This window comes from Saccopteryx leptura, chromosome 4 (genome assembly GCF_036850995.1).
Source record: "Saccopteryx leptura isolate mSacLep1 chromosome 4, mSacLep1_pri_phased_curated, whole genome shotgun sequence".
Taxonomy (NCBI): domain Eukaryota; kingdom Metazoa; phylum Chordata; class Mammalia; order Chiroptera; family Emballonuridae; genus Saccopteryx; species Saccopteryx leptura.
The window spans coordinates 150,384,839-150,405,052 of record NC_089506.1 but is presented as its reverse complement, the minus strand read 5'-3'; the positions used below and the strand labels follow the sequence as shown (position 1 = coordinate 150,405,052).

Sequence of the window (20,214 nt, the reverse complement as noted above, 5' to 3'; positions counted from 1 at the left end):
GTTGTTTGGGGCATGTATAGCAGCATCTAGGTACTGTACAGAATTTAGATACATTATATAAGCTGCAAAATCTGTTATTTGTGACTCAGTTGTTTTTCTTTAAAGTAAAATAATTTAGCATGCACTAATTTTTATCTTCACTACTGAAAGAAGTAAATGAAGCCTTAGTTTTTTTTAAGTACATCAACTCTAAGCATCTAACTAAATCTGAATGTGTAAGGTAAATTCCTGTGTACATACAGAACACTTAAGAGATGCATTAATAAATACCAAAGTAATATGATGCTTCAGTCTACTTTTATTGTTAAGGTCTTATAATATGTGTTATAAGGATAGAGCTGATATATCTATTTCTTCAACTTATTTATATAATTTATATTATGTATCTTTCCTGTTTATATCCACGCTATTTTTAAAGAATATTAGAAACAAAGAGACTATGTTCTGTAACACCTGCCTTACTAAAGTGATGTTTATCAGGACACTCTTGATTCCTGACCATTTTGATAAGCTTCCTCTTACAGAACAAGCATACTTTGTTTTGCTGTACTTCGCTTTATTGCACTTCGCAGATGCTGCATTTTTTACAGGTGGAAGGTTTGTGGCAGCCCTGTATCAAGCATCGGTGCCTTCTTCTGACAGCATTTGCTTACTTGGCGTCTCTATATCACATTTTGGTAATTCTCACAATATTTCAAACTTTATTATTATTATTTTATTTGTTACGGTGGTCTGTGACCAGTGCTGTTTGATGTTACTCTGTCCTTGTTCTGAGACTTCATGAACCTCACCCATATAAAATGGCAAACTTAATCCATGAGTATATATTCAGACTGCTCTGGTCTGGCTAGAGGGTCAGTCTAGCCACAACATTTCCTGAAGCCAAAGCCTTATACAGAGCAGGGCCCTAACTCTTTTCCACTCTGTGAAGGCTGAGAGAGGTGAGGAAGCTGCCAAAAAGCATGAAACTAGGAGAGGTTAGTTCATGAAGTTTAAGGAAAGACTCTGTCTTCATAACAAACGGAAGATGCTGATTTAGTAATACAAGCTGCTGCAAGTTACCTAGAAGATCCAGCTAAGATAATTAATGAAGGTGTCTACACTGGACAACAAATTTCCTTTTCTCTCTTTTCTTTAATTAAATTTAATGCAGTGACATTGATAAATCAGGGTACATATGTTGAGAGAAAACATCTCTAGATTATTTTGACATTTGATTGTGCTGCATACCCCTCCCCCAAAGTCAAATTGTCTTCTGTCACCTTCTATCTCGTTTTCTTTGTGCCCCTCCCCTCCCCCAACCCCTCTCTCCTTCCTCGCCACATCCCCCTCCCAAACCCCCACCCCCGTTGCCATCACATTCTTGTTCATGTCTCTGAGTCTCATTTTTATGTCCCATCTATGTATGGATCATATAGTTCTTAGTTTTTCTGATTTACTTATTTCACTTCATATAATGTCATCAAGGTCCATCCATGTTATTGTAAATGATCCGATGTCATCATTTCTTATGGCTGAGTAGTATTCCATAGTATATATGTACCAAAGCTTTTTAATCCACTCGTCCTCTGACAGACACTATTCGTTCCGTCAGAACTTCGCTATTGTGAAAAATGCTGCCACAAACATGGGGGTGCATTTCTCCTTTTGGAGCTGTACTATGGTATTCTTGGGGTATATTCCTAAAAGTGGGATAGCTGGGTCAAAAGGCAGTTCGATTTTCAATTTTTTGAGGAATCTCCATACTGTTTTCCACAGAGGCTGCACCAGTCTGCATTCCCACCAGCAGTGCAGGAGGGTTCCCTTTTCTCCACATCCTTGCCAGCACTTATTCTGTGTTGTTTTGTTGATGAGCGCCATTCTGACTGGTGTGAGGTGATATCTCATTGTGGTTTTAATTTGCATTTCTCTAATGATTAGTGATGTTGAGCATTTTTTCATATGCCTATTGGCCATCTGTATGTCCTTTTTGGAGAAGTGTCTATTCATTTCTTTATCCCATTTTTTGATTGGATTGTTTGTCTTCCTGGTGTTGAGATTTACAAGTTCTTTATAAATTTTGGTTATTAACCCCTTATCAGACGTATTGTCAAATATGTTCTCCCATTGTGTAGTTTTTCTTTTTATTCTGTTCTTACTGTCTTTAGCTGTGCAAAAGCTTTTTAGTTTGATATAGTCCCATTTGTTTATCCTGTCTTTTATTTCACTTGCCTGTGGAGATAAATCAGCAAATATATTGCACCGAGAGATGTTGGAGAGCTTACTGCCTATGTTTTCTTCTAAGATGCTTATGGTTTCATGGCCTACATTTAAGTCTTTTATCCACTTTGAGTTTATGTTTGTGAGTGGTATAAGCTGGTGATCTAGTTTCATTTTTTTGCAGGTAGCTGTCCAATTTTCCCAACACCATTTGTTAAAGAGGTTGTCTTTACTCCATTGTATTTCCTTAACTCCTTTGTCAATATCAGTTGTCCATAGAGCTGTGGATTTATTTCTGGGTTCTCTGTTCTGTTCCATTGATCTATATGCCTGTTCTTATGCCAGTACCAGGCTGTTTTAAGTACAATGGCCTTGTAGTATAACTTGATATCAGGAAGTGTGATACCTCCCCCTTTATTCTTCTTTTTTAAGATTACTGAGGCTATTCGTGTTCTTTTTTGGTTCCATATAAATTTTTGGAATATGTGATCTATATCTTTGAAGTATGTCATTGGTATTTTAATTGGTATTGCATTGAATTTATAGATTGCTTTGGGTAATATAGACATTTGTTTGGTCAAACTTTAATATTTTTTTATTATTTATTCATTATAGCGAGGGGAGAGAGAGTGAGAGAGAGAAGGGGGGAGGAGCAGGAAGCATCAACTCCCATATGTGCCTTGACCAGGCAAGCCCAGGGTTTTGAACCAGCAACCTCAGCGTTTCCAGGTTGAATATAGACATTTGAATGATGTTTATTCTTCCTAACCATGAGCACGGTATATGCTTCCACTTGTTTGTACCTTCCTTGATTTCTTTTATCAATGCTTTGTAATTTTCCTAGTACAAGTCTTTAGTCTCCTTAGTTAAGTTTACTCCTAGATACTTTATTTTTTTGGTTGAAATAGTGAAGGAGATTGTTTCCTTAATTTCTCTTTCTGACTATTCATTGTTGGTGTATAAAAATGCCTCTGATTTCTGAGTATTGATTTTATATCCTGCCACTTTGCTGAATTCATTTATCAGGTCCAGTACTTTTTGACTGAGACTTTAGGGTTTTCTATATACAATATCATATCATCTGCAAATAATGATAGCTTTACTTCTTCTTTTCCAACTTGAATGCCTTTTATTTCTTCTTCTTGTCTGATTGCTGTGGCTAGGACTTCCAGGACTATGTTAAATAATAGTGGTGAAAGGGGCACCCCTGCCTTTTTCCTGATCTTAAGGGTATTGCTTTTCATTTTTGCCCATTGAGTATGATGTTGGCTGTGGGTTTTTCATAGATGGCTTTTATCATGTTGAGGTATGTTTCCTGTATTCCCACTTTGCTGCGAGTTTTGATCATGAATGGGTGCTGGATTTTATCAAATGCTTTTTCTGCATCTATTGAAATTATCATATGGTTTTTCTCCTTCTTTTTGTTTATGTGATGAATCACATTGATTGATTTACGAATGTTGTACCATCCTTGGCTCCCCAAAATAAATCCCACTTGATCATGGTGTATGATTTTTTCCATGTATTGTTGGATCCGGTTTGCTAATATTTTGTTGAGAATTTTAGCATCTAAATTCATCAGAGTTATTGGCCTATAATTTTCTTTCTTTGTGTTATCTTTGCCTGGTTTTGGAATCAGAATGATGCTCGCCTCATAAAAGGAGCTTGGAAGTCTTCCTTCCTCTTGAATTTTTTGAAATAGTTTGAGAAGGATAGGAGTTAGTTCTTCTTTGAATATTTGGTAGAATTCACTTGTGAAGCCATCAGGCCCCGGACTTTTCTTTGTTGGGAGGTTTTTGATAACTGTTTCGATCTCATTTGGTGTAATCGGTCTGTTTAGGTTTTCTGATTCTTCCAGGTTAATTTTTGGAAGATTGTATGTTTCAAGGAATTTGTCCATTTCATCTAGGTTGTCTAGTTTTTTGGCATACAGTTCTTCATAGTATTTTCTTACAATATTTTGTATTTCTGTTGTGTCAGTTGTTATTTCTCCACTCTCATTTCCAATTTTATTTATTTGAGTCCTCTCTCTTTTTCTTGATGAGTCTAGTTAAAGGTTCATCAATCTTGTTTACCATTTCAACGAACCAGTTCCTAATTTCATTGATCTTCTGTATTGTTTCTTTAGCCTCTATGTCATTTATTTCTGCTCTGATCTTTATTATTTCCTTCCTTCTACTACATTTGGGCTTTACTTGCTGTTCTTTTTCTAGTTCTTTTAGATGCAGGGTTAAGTTGTTTATTTGAGCTTTTTCTAGCTTCTGAAAGTGTGCCTGTAATGCTATGAACTTCCATCTTAGCACTGCTTTTGCTGTGTCCCATAAATTTTGAGTTGTTGTATGCTCATTGTCATTCCTTTCTAGGAATTTTTTTATTTCTTCTTTGATCTCATTCTTAATCCATTCATTATTTAACACCCTGCTATTTAGTTTCCATGTGTTTTAGAAATTTTGAGCTTTTCTGTTGTGATTCATTTCTAGTTTCATGCCGTTGTGATCGGAGAAAGTGCTTGATATGATTTCAATCTTCTTAAATTTGTTGAGATCACTTTTGTGCCCTAACATGTGGTCTATCCTAGAGAATGTACCATGAGCACTTGAAAAGAATGTATATTCTGCTGCTTTAGGGTGAAAGGTTCTGAAGATATCTATTAAATCGAGTTGACCTAGTGTGTCCAATAAGTCTGCTGTTTCTTTGTTAATTTTCTTTCTTGAGGATCCGCCTAGTGATGTTAGTGGGGTATTGAAATCCCCTACTATCATAGTATTGCTGTTGATCTCGCCCTTTAAATCCATCAAAGTCTGCTTTATATATTTAGGTGCTCCTATATTAGGTGCATAAATATTTATAATAGTTATATCTTTTTGTTGGATTACTCCCTTTATCATTATGTAGTGGCCTTCTTTATCTCTTACTATATCCTTTGTTTTAAAGTCCAATTTGTCTGATATAAGTATTGCTACCCCAGCTTTTTTTTCATTTCCATTTGAATGAAATGTTTTTTCCATCCTTTTACCTTCAATATATGTGTATCTTTTGTTCTAAGGTGTGTCTCTTGTAGACAGCATATGTACGGGTCCTGTTTTCTTATCCACGCAGCTACTCTATGTCTTTTGATTGGATCATTTAATCCATTTACATTTAAGGTTGTTATTGATATGTAGTTGTTTATTGCCATTTTATTCTTTAAAGCTGTATTCCTTTCTTGCTATATTCTTTTCCCACTTTGATCTGTTTACAACAGGCCCCTTAACATTTCCTGCAGCATTAGTTTGGTTTTAATGAATTCCTTGAGTTGTTTTTTGTCTGGGAAGCTTTTTATTTCTCCTTCAATTTTAAACGATAGCCTTGCTGGATAAAGTAGTCTTGGTTGTAGGTTCTTGTTCTGCATTACTTTGAATATTTCTTGCCATTTCCTTCTGGTCTCAAGTGTTTCTGTTGAGAAGTTGGATGTCATCCTTATGGGGGCTCCTTTGTAGGTGATAGCTTTTTTTTCTCTTGCAGCTTTTAGTATTTTCTCTTTATCGCTTAGCTTTGGTATTTTAATTATGATGTGTCTTCGTGCAGGTTTCTTTGGGTTTCTCATTAATGGAGTCCTCTGTGCTTCTTGAACTTGTGAGAGTTTCTCCTGCATTAATTTAGGGAAGTTTTCAGCTATGATATGATTGAACACAGTCTCTGTCTCTATCTCTATCCCTTGTTCTTTCTCTTCTTCTTTAGGAACCCCTATGATGCGGATGTTATTTCTCTTCATGTTGTCACAGAGCTCTCTAAGAGTATCATCAGACTTTTTGAGTCTCTTTTCTTTTTTCTTCTCTGCTTTCATGCCTTCATTCCAGTTGTCCTCCAACTCGCTGATTTGATCCTCAACTCTATCTATCCTGTTTTTAATTCCTTCCATTGTGGTCTTTATTTCTGATATTGTGTTTGTCATCTCCGACTGATTCTTTTTTATACTCGCTATTTCTTTATTTAGGTGTTCATAACGACCATCCATTGTTGTTCTAAGATCCCTAAGCATCCTTACAATCATTATTTTGAACTCCGCATCTGGAAGCTTGATTATTTCCATATTACTCAGTTCATCTCCTGAAGTTGTCTCTTGTAGTTTCATTTGGATTGCACTTTTTTGTCTTCTCATTATGGCTGTGTTTGGATGTTTTGCTTATAGATCTGGTTGAGTCTAGGCTTGATGTTGTCTGCCTCGAGTTTTCAGTTGTGTTATTTCTAGGCCTTCTTGGGTTGGTATCAGCTATTGTTTGTAATCCACTTTTGGATTTGGGCAGCTTTGAAGTCTTGATTTGTTTGTTTTCTTAACAGGTGATAGTCTTGTTTACTGATCTCAGCAGGGGGCTTCCTTGGAACTGTATCCAGGAATGCGGTGGGTGTAACCTGAGACTCTGAAGGTCTCTTCCACCAACTAATTTCTCTGGAGGCAGGGTGTTTTCTCAGCTTCAGTAGGGGGAGGTGTATCTCAGATCTCCATGGAGACCTGAGTTACTGCCGCTCCTCCCCACTTCTTGTTTTCAGCTGTGTCTTTTTTTTTTAAGACTTTATTTATTCATTAGAGAGGAGGGGGAGAGAGAGAGAGAGAAGAGAGAGAGAGAGGAGGAGGAAGCATCAACTCCCATATCTTCAGCTGTGTCTTGTTGCACTGATTGGAGCTGGAGAGATGTCTGGAGATCTCTGATCCGGAAGCAATTCAGTACTGTTTTGTGGGGAAGGATCAGTCCCTCCCCCAGCTATGGCTGCCTCCAGCACGAATGAGTCAGCTTTTTTTAGGTCGTTTCCTGCATTCCTTAGCCCCTCACAGTCTGTCCCTCTCTCTTTCCTTTCCACTTGGGAGATAAGCTGGTCTGTTCAACACACCTTGCTCCCTGGTCGCCAGGCAAGTGGCTGTGAGCAGTATTTTTTGCTCTTTTCCCTGGAGTTAGATTCCCCTCTGGGCTCTCAGCCTCACCCCCCCCCCTTCGTTCCTGTAAGCAGGGGAGATTCAGGCACTCCCTACCAGGTTTGTTGTGGCTTCTTCTTTGCTCCTTGGTTTTTGAGAGCTGTTCTTGTAGTCCAGAGTTGGTTTTTCACGCTGATTTTTCCTAAATTGATTTGTATTCCAGTTTGGTGGTGAGAGCTGGGCGTCTGGGCATCCGCCTACTCCGCTGCCATCTTTAGGTCCGTAGGTGGCTTACATTTCTTACACTTCTATTTTATTGCAGTCCTTCTTCTAAATCGCGCGCATCTCTGCCGGGCAGCCTGCTGAGACCCCGCATTGTTTTCCCAAATTTCCTTTTCAATACAGATGAAACAACCCTCTATTGGAAAAAGGTGCCATCTAGGACTTTAATATTAGAGAGGAGAAGGTAATGCCTGCTTCAAAGCTTCAAAAGACCAGCCAACTCTCTCATTAGAAGCTAATGCAGCTGGTGACTTTAAATTGAAGCTAGTGATTATTTATCATTCTGAAAATCCTAGGACCTTTAAGAATTATGCTAAATCTACTCTACCTATGCTCCATAAGTGGAACAATAAAGCTTGGATACCAGCACATCTGTTTACAATGTGGTTTACTGAATATTTTAAGCCTACTGTTACCATTCAGAGAAAAAGACTCCATTCAAAATATTACTGCTCACTGACCATGCACCTGGTCACCAAAGAGTTCTGTTGGAACTGTATAATGAGATGTTTTTATGTTTAATAACATAACATCCATCCTACAGCCCATGGATCAAGAAGTACTGTTGAATTTTGAGTCTTATTATTTAAGAAATACATTTCATAATGCTCTAGCTGCCATAGAGAGTGATTTCTCTGATGGATCTGAGCAAAGTAAATTGAAACCCTTCTGGTAGAGATTCACCATTCCAGATATCATTAAGAACATTCATGATTCATGGGAAAAGATCAAAATATCAATATGAAGAGGAGTTTGGAAGAAGTTGATTTCAACTCTCAGGGATGACTTTGAAGAGTTTGAGGCTTCAGTGGAGGGAGGAACTGCAATGTGGTGGAAACAGCAAGAGAACTAGAATTAGAAGTGGAGCCTGGAGATGTGACTGAATTGCTACAATCTCATGATAAACTTTAACAGATGAGAAGTTATTTCTTATGGATGAGCAAATAAAGTGGTTTCTTGATATGGAATCTCCCTACTGAAGTTGCTGTAATGATTGTTAAATGACAACAAATGATTAAAATATTATATAAACTTAGTTGATAAAGCTATGGCAGGATTTGAGAGGACTGACTTCAATTTTGAAAGAAGTTCTATGGATTAATGCTATTAAACAGCATCTCATGCTACAGAGAAATCATTCAGGAAGAGTCAATTGAGGCAGAAAATTTCATTTTTGTGTTCACTTCAGAAATTGTGACAGCTACCTCAGTCTTCTGCATCTACCACCTCAATCAGTCAGCGACCGTCAACATGGATGCAAGACCTTCCCTCCACCAGCCTAAAGAGTGCAACTCCCTAAAGGCTCAGGTGATAGGTAGCAACTTTTTATCAATAAAATATTTCTAATTAAGTTATATACGTGTTTTTTTAGACATAATGATATTGCATAGTTAATAACCTACATCGTAGTGCAAACATAACTTTTATATGCACTGGGAAACCAAACATTCACATGACTCACTTTCTTGCAATATTCACTTTATTGTGGTGGTCTCAAACCAAATTTACAATATCTCTAGGTATTCCTATAAAATTGAATGACTTTAAAATAATACAATTAGGTCCTGGCCAGTTGGCTCAGTAGATAGAGCGTCTGCCCAATGTATGGACATCCTGGGTTCAATAACCAGACAGGGCACACAGGAGAAATGACCATCTGCTTCTTTCCCCATCCCACTCCCTCTTCTCTCTCTCTTCACCCCTTGTAGCCAGTGACTTGACTGGTTCGAGCGTAGGGCCCCTGGTGCTGAGGATGGTTCAGTTGATTCGAGTTCTGGCCCCAGATGGGTGTTGCCAATTGGATCCCAGTCAGGGTACATGCAAGAATCTGTCCCACTATCTTCCCTCCTCTCGCTCACTCACTCACTCACTCAATCAGTAAATAAATGAAATGAAAGGAAACAGTTAACACTATAAAATATTACCTTTATTCCTTTTTAAAGTTTTCTTCTCTGTTGAAAAAAATTATATCTGGAAGCAAATTACTTTCACTTGGACCAAAAAGTATAATTTTAATTGCATCTTTTGATATTTCATTTTTTAAAAACTTGCTATTTATGTCGAGTATCCTTGTTCAATGTCACAAAGGCCTGAATAGTAGGGTGTTCTCACCTTCCCTCTCCTTTTACTCTTTGCTCCTCTTCCCACTACTGAAGCCCAATTGAGCTCTGAAATGAGGACAGTGCCACTTAATTGTCATAAATGCTCTTAGACAAGTCTTCCCTGCAGTCGTCCCACAGCCTCCTTTGCATGGAACAGAAGAGAGATGGACATATATTCAACCTCCTATCTCTTTCCCTTGACCAATTAAATTAATTTCTCTTCTCATTTTCTCCTAATTTTTTTCCTCATCTCCCATTGTTTAGCCCAAATTAAAAAGGAAAACCAGGAGGAAACTTCTGCCAGTCCTTTGGGGAACAGAGAACACTGTACTTAGCTCAGCTGCCATACTCTTAGTCCCCAAATAGTAACTTTATAGAAAAGTTTATATATTTAGCCTGTAAAAAGTTTTGTACAGGTAACCTAATTGTTTATGACTTGATTGATTACAGTTATTTATAGTTGATTTTAACCAGGAAAGGGACTGGAGAAAGCGCAGTTGAGGAAAGGAGAGGAGATTGGCTAACAGAAGAGTGTAGACAAAACTCCAACCTGAAGTTATTAACGCAGACTTGCTTGATCCCATCTACTAGCTTACTGCTCACAAAAATTAAGGGATATTTTATTACTTCATATTCATTTTGAAATATTCCCTAATTTTTGTGAGCAGTATATATACCCAGTGATGCACTCAGGAGGATGTAGGGCAAGAAATGATAATTACACCCAGGATTATCATCTCAGTGTTTCTGGTATGCAGGCAGAATAGTGAGGAAGTAATATAATTGTTTATACATTTGTATAATCATGTCTTACTAAGGATATTTAGTTAGGTATACATAAATATATTTCATGTATATGTGTATGTATATGATGTACATCATACAAATTTAACACTTGAATATAAGTATCAACAGTTGTGGCAGCTTTCCTAAAAATATATCCTATGCATCTGTGTTGAGATAGGCATGCTATAATTATGACAATTAAAGGCATTTAAAGGTAGCAAACATATTTGTTTTTATATATCATAATTTACTCTGGTAGTTGAACTCAATACAGTATCTCCTTTTTAGTTTACTTTTATCCATGAGGGGATAATGTGTTTTAATTAAGCCCTTTTGTCTACCAAGCATAGAAATTACTCAGATAACTTGGATTGAATTTGTACTTTGTCTCCTAAAAAGGATACTTACAGAAAATATATAAGAATTGAACTCTATAGTGAAATTTTTAATTTAAGTCATTTAGATTTTATAATGTTGCTCTAATATGAAATGAATGCATTATGGATTATTGTGAAGGTACTCATCATCTTATGATTATAAAATCATTGATAATTAATATTGCTGTGTGAAACAGCTACCCTTGCCACTTGTCTCTCATGAGTCATGTGGTATTGCTCTAGAGGAATCTCTGTTTCTCTCTGTAATCCCTCTATTTACTATATTTTAACCAGCTTCTTCCTCTTCCTTACTCTCTCTGCCCACTGAGAACTTGAGCAAATGCATAGCCGTTATGTGTTTCCAGTTCTGACTGTATTTCAGGTGTAATATTCCACCAGTCTCTTGTTTTTTCCACTCAGATTCTTAAGAAAATTATTTTTTTCTCATCTCTTTGCTTCAGACCATAAGTGATGGTCCTATGAACTGGCCACACTTAGATCAGTGTCTATCCCTGACTCAATCAGCTGTGGACAGTGGGTGCAGGGTTACATAGTACAAAAGATGGCCCCTACTGCTGTCCCTTGAAACAGGTCTTATAAGTAATGTAGTTTTGCTAGAAGCATTGGTTGGTGAGCAGGTATTAAGGCTGACACGTCTGGCCCTGGCAACATTGGCTTATTGGGACAATGCTCTAACCAACTGAGCTGCCTGACCAGGGCTATGATTACTTTTTTAATGCCTCACTTTTCTCATAAACTCTAAAGTCTGTGAAAGCAGGGACCACATTACCATTCATCCTCTGTCACCTGTACTTGGTCCAGTTCCTGGCTTATAACAGTATCCAAATGTTTGTTATTTGATTATTAAGTGCCTTAAACTTCTAGGAATCAAGTGTTTTAGATTATAAGTTTAGTAATCTCCCCAAAACCAACTTTTCTTCATTTAAATGTCCCCATTCTGACAGTGATACTATCAGCCACAGATGCTGACTCATCCCTCTTGCCAGCATCCAGACAGTCATGTTTTGTTGGTTCTTTCTCTTTTCTCTGTAAAGTTTTCTCTGTTGCCACTGCCCCCACCTTAGTGCAGGTCTCCTTCACCTCTGCCTAACTGGTCTCACGGTCTCTAAGGTCTTGTTCTCAATTACAGTGCTTTTTAGTTTTTTACTCTTGGGGACCGGTGAACTAGCCAGCTGGAAACAGAAACGTGCACAAAATAAAGTTTTCTCTCACCGTGCGTAACAGTGCAACTTGGTACAAGCTGGTGCTTGCTTCCCAAACTCCACAGGTGCGACGCATTGAATGCTACATGAGTTGGTCTGAATGCTTTTTGTCAGTTGCACATGATTTGTAAATGCGTGGTGCAAAACGTTGTTCAAACAACCTACAAGTTTCAAAGATGTCTAAGACAACCCAATAGTCTTTTCATTGATGATACAGGCTGGTAAGTGGCAATCACCCTGAGTGTAAGCGAATTTGACTAAGAGCATCTATAATTTTCATACAACATCAGGGTGGTTAACTCTTTCACAGACTGGCAGCGGTCCACAGAGCAGGGTTGAAAAACACTGCTCTATTATATTCTACGCAGCTTCTTAAAAAGTAGCTTTCATTATGAAAAAAAAACTGTTCGCTTCCCTGTACCTAAAGAATGAAATCCAAACCCTTAAGTCTTTAACTCTTCTTCCTGTTAAATCTCTAGTTGGGATTTCTACCACTATCATACACAAATACATTCTATCCAGTAAGGCTATCTCTGGTTTCCAAACATATGAGCATTTCTATCCACTCCTTTGTTCATTTATCTTCTTGCTTCTTTAGTAGTTATTCCTATTCTTCTTTCAAAACCTACCCCAAGTTCCACTTTCTTCATAAGTTGTCCCTATTGCCCAGTCTTCAGCAATCACTTCTTATTCTAAAGTTAGAGGATTGACTATTGTCTCTGCCATTCAGCTGGCCTCTAATAAATGCTACCTTATAATATTGTTTACTTTTTATATGAACGGTGTGATAGTGAAGATTGCCCAGGTTCAAATCTGCCTGTATAACTTATTATCTCTGTAACTAAACGAGTTACCGGTATTTAACCCCTATAACGTTCAACTATGTCTTCTCTAAAATGGGAACGAGCCTGACCAGGTGGTGGCGCAGTGGAGAGAGCCACGGACTGGGACGTGGAGGACCCAGGTTCCAAACCCCAAGGTCACCGGCTTGAGCGCAGGCTCATCTGATTTGAGCACAGCTTACCAGCTTGAGCCCAAGGTCACTGGCTTGAGCAAGGGGTCCCTCGCTCTACTGTAGCTCCCCAGTCAAAGCACATATGAGAAAGCAATCAATGAACAACTAAGGTGCCGCAATGAAGAATTGATGCTTCTCATCTTTCTCCCTTCCTGTCTGTCCTTCTCTCTCTCTGTCTCTCTCTCACATACACACAAAAAAACAACTAAAATAAATAAATGAATAAATAAATAAATAAAATGGGAATGATATGGTACTTCCACATTGTGAGAACTCAGTGTAGTAATGCATCTAAAGCACAGTATAAATATTTTCTGTAACATATTTACACATTATTGATGGCCTGGTTATTTTTAAATCCCTGTTATGTGCTGTCCATTGCACTGGACAGAAACAGTAAAACCAGCTTACTGCTTATGCTAGTACAGAAGTCACCTCTGTCCTCTCTTGCATTTAGACTGTAAGCCTCTTGCAGGCTTATTTCTACATTCCATACATATTTGCTGAATATCTGAGTTCAGAAACCCTTTGCCAGCCACAAGAAACTATAAGGAGTCGTAAAATAAGGTAACCTTCGAAACATTGTGCTTCATACCTGGTGACAGCTCAGTAAACACCTGTTGGCATCAGTGAGCATGGCAGAGATGATGAAGACTCTAGAACCACAGTTTCTAGCCTCTCTTTACAGCTGCTAACTTATTTGGCTCCTTTGTGTCTTCTTTTTCCACTGAATGAATGCCAGAAAGGTTTTCTCAATTTTTTTTCTGTCTGATCAAGACACAGATAATGTCTGTTTCTTTGGTAGCTAAATATCCCCCCCACTCAGTTTCATGCTTCAGTGAGAAGATATTATGATATTGCCAATGGAAACCACTTCACATTTGGGCAACGTCACAATATCTAACAGGCTCCAGTTCAAGTTTCAGTGTAGATCCCAGCTCCTGCACATTTGCTGTCAAAAACCACTTTCTAGGAGCCAAACTGTGGAATCCATCCAAGTGTTGGGCACTATTAGAAGTACCATTAAAGTGCTGCAGAGTTTCAAAGATTGTGAAATTCTGATGTTTTTTAACAAAATATGTTCTACGGTACTTCCATGAAATTTTAATCCATCCTTTGTTTTTGTCATAGGGCAAAACAAAATCCTCATTTTTTTGTAGCATCACAGATTTTAGAGAAAACTCCAGGTTTTCTCTAAAGAGAAAGTTCCAAGTTGGAACTTCTGTAATAATTTTATACCATTTTATACACCAGTGGATGTATATGACAGTTCTTTTCAAATGTAACTGTGAAGTAAAACTTTAAGAAGACGGAATTGTTTTTATTTGTACTGTATACCTTAGTCCCCTCCCCACACCTTGTTTCTCTTTATTTTCCTGGTTAGCCTAGAGGAAATAGGATGTATATAAAAACATAATAGTTCAAATAAAAATATAAAGAGACCATACTCATTTTATATCAAAATTTGTAACCTCCTACCACCCTCTCCCTATCTCCCCCAAGTCCCCAACCCCTGGCAACCACTTTTCTTCTCTCCGTTTCTGTGAGTTTGACTTGTTTTATTTTTATTCCACATATAAGTGATACCATGCAGCATTTGCCTTTTCTGTCTGGCTTATGTCACTTACCATAATGCCCTCAGGTCCATTCATGTTGTCACAGATGGCAGGATTTCTTCTTTGTCATACCTGAGTGGTAAGTGTTATTCCATTTTATTTATATATACAATATTATATTTATACACATGCAGAGTAGAGCAAAGGTATATTTACAGTTGTTCATGTGGCAAATAATACAATAATTAATAAATAATAATACAAGAACAAACTTTTTCACAGACTCACAACTGCAGTATATAGTATATAGGTCCTTCACATACTTTGTTAAGTTTACTCCTATTTTTTGTTGTTGTTGTTGCAATTGCAAAAGGAATTTTTCTTTTTTTATTTTTCATTTCTTTTTCTGAAATTTTATTGTTAACATATAGGAATGCAGTGGCTTTTGTACATTGATTCTGTATTGTGCAACTATTCTGTATTTGTTTATTGTTTCTAACAGGTTTTTTTGGTTCTTGTGTGGTTTTGTTGTTGTTTTTTTGGTGAAGTCTACAGTTTTCTATATAAAGAATCATGTTATCTGTAAAAAGAGATACTTTTACTTCATTCCCAATTCAGATGCCTTTTATTTTGCCTGATTGCTGTGGCTAGGACTTTCAGTATTATGTTGAATAAGAGTAGTGAGAGTGAACATCCCTGATTTTAGAAGAAAAGCTTTCAGTTTTTCACCATTGAGTATGATATTACCTGAAAGTTTGTCATATTTGGCCTTTATTATGTTGAAATAGTTTCCTTCTCTACCCATTTTATTGAGTGTTTTAATCATACATAAATATTGTATCTTATCAAATGCTTTTTCTACATCTACTGATAAGATCATATGATTTTTATCCTTTAATTAATGTGCTATGTCACATTGATTGATTTCCATATGTTGAACCATCCTTGAGCTCTGGAATGAACCTCAGTTGATCCTCATATTTCTTTTAATGTATTCAATTTGCTAGTATTTTGTTTAACATTTTTGCATCTGTATTCATTGAATATTGGTCTGCAGTTTTCTTTTTTGTGTATTATCCTTGCTGGGTTTTAGTATCAGGGTTATAATGACCTCACAAAATGTATTAAGAAGTATCGCCTCTTCTTCAGGTTTTTGGAAAAGTTTGAGAAGGATAGGTATCAAATCTTCTTTGAGTTTTTGGTAGAATTCACTAGTTCATGGGCAATTAACTTTTGACAAAGGAGCCAAAAACATACAGTGGAGAAAAGAAAGCCACTTCAATGAATGGTGCTGGGGAAATTGAAAAGTCACATGCAAGAGAATGAAACTAGACTATAGTTTGTCCCCATGTAAAAAAGTAATTTCAAATGGATCAAAGAGCTAAATAAATTATCTGAAACAATAAATTACATAAAAGAAAACATAGGTACTAAACTTATGGACCTTGGTCTTAGAGAAGATTTTATGAATTTGACCCCAAAGCCATGGGAAGTAAAAGCAAAAATAAATAAATAGGACTATATCCAACTAAAAAACTTCTTCACAGCAAAAGAAACTGCAAACAAAACAAAAAGGCAACCAACCAAATCAGAGAAGGTATTTGCAAACAACAACTATCTGACAAGGGGTTAATATCCAAAAAATATAAAGAACTTATACAACTCAACACCAAATAAACAAATAATCCAATTAAAAATGAGCTAAGGACCTAAACAAACACTTCTCCCATGAAAACATATAAATGTCCAACATATATATGAAAAAGATGCTCATCTTCATTAACTATTAGGGAAATGAAAATTAAAACTACCGTGAGATGCTACCTCACACCTATTAGAATGGCTATTATCAACAAGACAAGTGACAACAAGGTTGGAGAGATTAGAGAAAAAAGAACCCTCATTCACTGCTGGTGGGAATGTAAACTGGTACAGACACTATGGAAAACAGTTTGGAGGTTCCTCAAAAAATTAAGAATAGAGTTATCATGTAACCTAGCAACTCCTCTTCTGGTTATCTACCAAAAAAATTGAAAACATTTATTTGCAAAGAGCTATGCCCCCCTATGTTTATTGCAGCATTATTCATGGTGGCCAAGACATGGAGACAATGAAGTGTCATTCAATAGAGGATTGGATAAAGATGATGTGGTACATATATACAATGAAATACTACTCAGCCAAAAGAAAAGATGAAATACTGCTATTTGTAACAACATGGATGGACCTTAAGAATATCACACTAAGCAAAATAAGTCAGTCAGAAAAGTCTAGGACCCATATGATTTCACGCATATGTAGACTATAAAACTTAAACTCATAGACAACAGTAGGGTGGTTGGTTACCAAAGGGAAGGGGTTGGGGAGTGAGTGGGTAATAAAGGGTAAAGGGGGCCAAATATATGGTGACAGAAGAAGATTTGACTTTGGCTGGTAGGTACACACTGCACTATACAAATCATGTATCATAGAAATGTATACTTGAAAACTATATAATCTTATCAATCAATGTCACCCCAATTAATTTAAAAGAGAGAAGAGAAAAAGGAAAGGAGTTTCCAGATAATTGCTTTCAGTTCACAAAAGTTGACTTTTCTCCCATTTTATTAAAATCCCTTCCCTTTCTTAACTTTTACTGCTAGAAAAAGAAAATGAACAGAAAGTTCATAGAATTTACTGCTAGGAACTCACCATATGTCTAAGATTGACCCAATTTAGGCAAATTCCATGTGTTTGGGGTGAACCTACCCTGTGTCATTTTAACCCCATGAAACTTCTACTCTTGTCTCTCAGCCATTAGGCAGTGGGCCTGTTCATCTATATAACAAGGCTTTTAGGAAGCTAGTTCACCTTAGAACTCAATAGTTTAGAGTCAAAATAGTTTTGAGAATAATATAACTTTAGACTATTTAGACAAAAAAAGATTAATTTTTTAAAAAGGTGGCTTCACCAAAAAAAGTAAATTAATTTACTTAAATCTGAAAATATATTAAAATCAAAATAATAAATATTGTCATTTCTTTTTACTATACTTTTCCAAAATAAATGTGAATAGCTCATGAATCTTTAAAGTTATTTCTATGGAATAGAAACATCCCTTTTTAGTGAGAGTCCCTTTAACACAAAAGCCATGAAGTAGCATTGAATTTAGTTTTTAACCAGATACACAATTAAAATTATGTTTCTTGTATTTCCAGAGCTTTTAAAATCCTATTTTTATAATTGGGTTACTGAGAATAACAGATTTATCAAAAGGTTAAAAGCAAAATGTACTTTATCTTGTCATTTTTAGTATCTAGAACTTAGCACCTATATTTTTTGAAAAGCATTTAAAGAATTTCAAATTATCTTTACTTTTTCATAATATTTTTCCACTGTAAAACATACCATTTTTTAAAATTTTATAATTTTATTTAGAGAATTCATTTTAACAGGGTGACATTGATCAACTAGAGTAAATAGATTTAGAGAAAACATCTTCAGATCATTTTGACATTTGATTATGTTGTATACCCATCACCCAAAGTCAAATTGTCCTCCGTCACCTTTTATGAGGTCTTCTTTATGCCCCTCTCCTCCCCCCACCACTTCCTTACCCTCCCTTTCCCTTTCCCTGGTAACCACTACACTCTTCTCCATGTCCATGAGTCTCATTTTTGTGTCCCACCTATGTGTGGAATTGTACAATTCTTAGTTTTTTCTAATTTACTTATTTCACTCAGTATAATGTTATCAAGGTCCATCCATGTTATTGTAAATGATGCTATGTCATCATTTCTTATGGCTGAGTAGTATTCCATAGTGTATATGTGCCACATCTTCTTTATCCAGTCATCTATTGAAGGGCTTTTTAGTTGATTCCATGTCTTGGCTACTGTGAACAATGCTGCAATGAACATGGGGCTGCATGTATTTACGTATCAGTGTTTCAGAGTTTTTGGGTATATACCCAGTAGAAGGATTGCTGGGTCATAAGGTAGTTCTATTTTCAGTTTTTTGAGGAACCACCATACTTTCTTCCATAATGGTTGTACTACTTTACATTCCCACTAACAGTGAATGAGGGTTCCTTTTTCTCCACAGCCTCTCCAACACTTGATATTACCTGTCTTGTTGATACAAGCTAATCTAACAGGTGTGAAGTGGTATCCCATTGTAGTGTAAAACATAACATCTGAAGTTAAGTACTTACCTCAGAAAGTGTCTGTATTTCATTTCTAATTTAATTCACATTTACTGAGCTCCCCTACTTCAGAAGACTTTACCAGTCAGTCATTCAGTGACCACATGTTTATTGCATACTTGCTGTGTGCCAGGCACTGTGCTAGGCTCTGGTATGGTATACAGCAACAAGCACGGCATAGGCTCTGCCATGAAGGAGTCTAAATTGCAGTCATAGCAGATGGACTATAAACATATAAGCCCTCTCCAAAAAAGTTAATAAATAAACAAACAAGTTATTTCAGATGCTAGTAAGTGTGTTATGACGAACATTTAACAGGATAGTGGGTTGGAAAGTGACTGGGCAGGAAGTGAAGGAGTGGTCATTCTCCTTTAGCTTATTTTTTTTCTCACTCTGAGGAGGCCTAGTCCTGCTACTGCCATTGCCCTTCATTGAACTACTTGGAAACAACATGCTGTCTTTGTCCCACAGAGCAATATAGCATCGCTGACTGAGTTGTTTCCCCCAGGAGAAGTGACAGATACATTAGTCCAACCACATTTCTTGTCCCTTCCCTGTGCTTTGCTAAATGGTTGTAAATGGTGAAACTTCCCATCTACCACTTAATTCTATAATATACTGTACTCTAAGGCACGGAAGATGCTGGGCAGAAAAAAAACAACTGTCCACTATACACATTAGACAGAGAATATTTGTAGGAGATACCTAGCTTAAAGACTCAAATACTTAGAATGATAGAGTCACTCAACATAGTGAAGAAAATGAATGGATGGACAGCAAAGCATTCCGTTTTCTATTACAGGAATATTATAAATGTGAAGCTGTCCTATAAATTGGCTCAAGCCAGTCTCCAGCATATTTATATGTATATGTATATATATGTGTATATGTGTTTGTATGTATACACACACACACACACACACACACACGGTCATTTATATGCAAATGATGTTAACTAAAAAAAGCAAGCTCTTAGAGGGGATGTATCTAAAGAGTTAAGAACACAAAGATGCCTTATATCTGAACCTGGCAATTAACATTTACATTAGGATGATACTTCAGAGTGTATAAAGTATTGTCACATCTATCATCTCATAGGCTCCGGAAGAGCAAAGATGTGAAATAGGTGCTATAATTATCTTCATTTTATACATAAAGAAACTGAGGCTCGGCCAGGTTATTTGCACAGAATCATAAAAAAAGTGGTAGAATTAGACATTGCACACGGGTTATATCTGCAAGTGTGGTGTGCTTTTTTCACTACACTATAGCTACAAATAGATATTTTCCAGAGGAAGCAGACACAAAAAGAAGTTCAGTGATGATAGTAATGTGAATCTGAAGCTACAGCTAGCATGCCAGTGAGAAAGTAATCAACAGTGTCTTTTAGCAACAGAATGCTGCTGGGTTAAGAACAGAAAAATGTATTGCAGATTCAGTTGGAAACCTAGTCAATGATTTTAAAAAGGAAAGTTTCTAAACAGCAAAGTGGTAGTGATTAAAGTTTTGCAGTTATAGAGGAAGGATTTGATTTTTTTTAATAGAGGAGTCTTATGCCAAGAGTATGTCCAGGTAATTTTGTGAACAGACATGTATTAAC

General features: G+C 36.7%; 1 protein-coding gene across 7 annotated transcripts in view; it reads left to right on the top strand.

Moving 5' to 3' along the window:
* Positions 1-20,214, top strand: part of ARB2A (ARB2 cotranscriptional regulator A) — a 483,251-nt gene that overhangs the window by 423,580 nt on the left and 39,457 nt on the right. Inside the window, exon 11 of one of the 7 annotated variants that reach the window (XM_066381835.1) lies at positions 14,518-14,570. The exons of the other annotated variants lie outside the window; for them this stretch is intronic. Coding sequence (XP_066237932.1) covers positions 14,518-14,567 — 50 coding nt within the window. The 3' untranslated portion in view covers positions 14,568-14,570. Of the gene's footprint in view, positions 1-14,517; positions 14,571-20,214 lie in introns of those variants that run through there. 7 annotated transcript variants of the gene reach the window in all.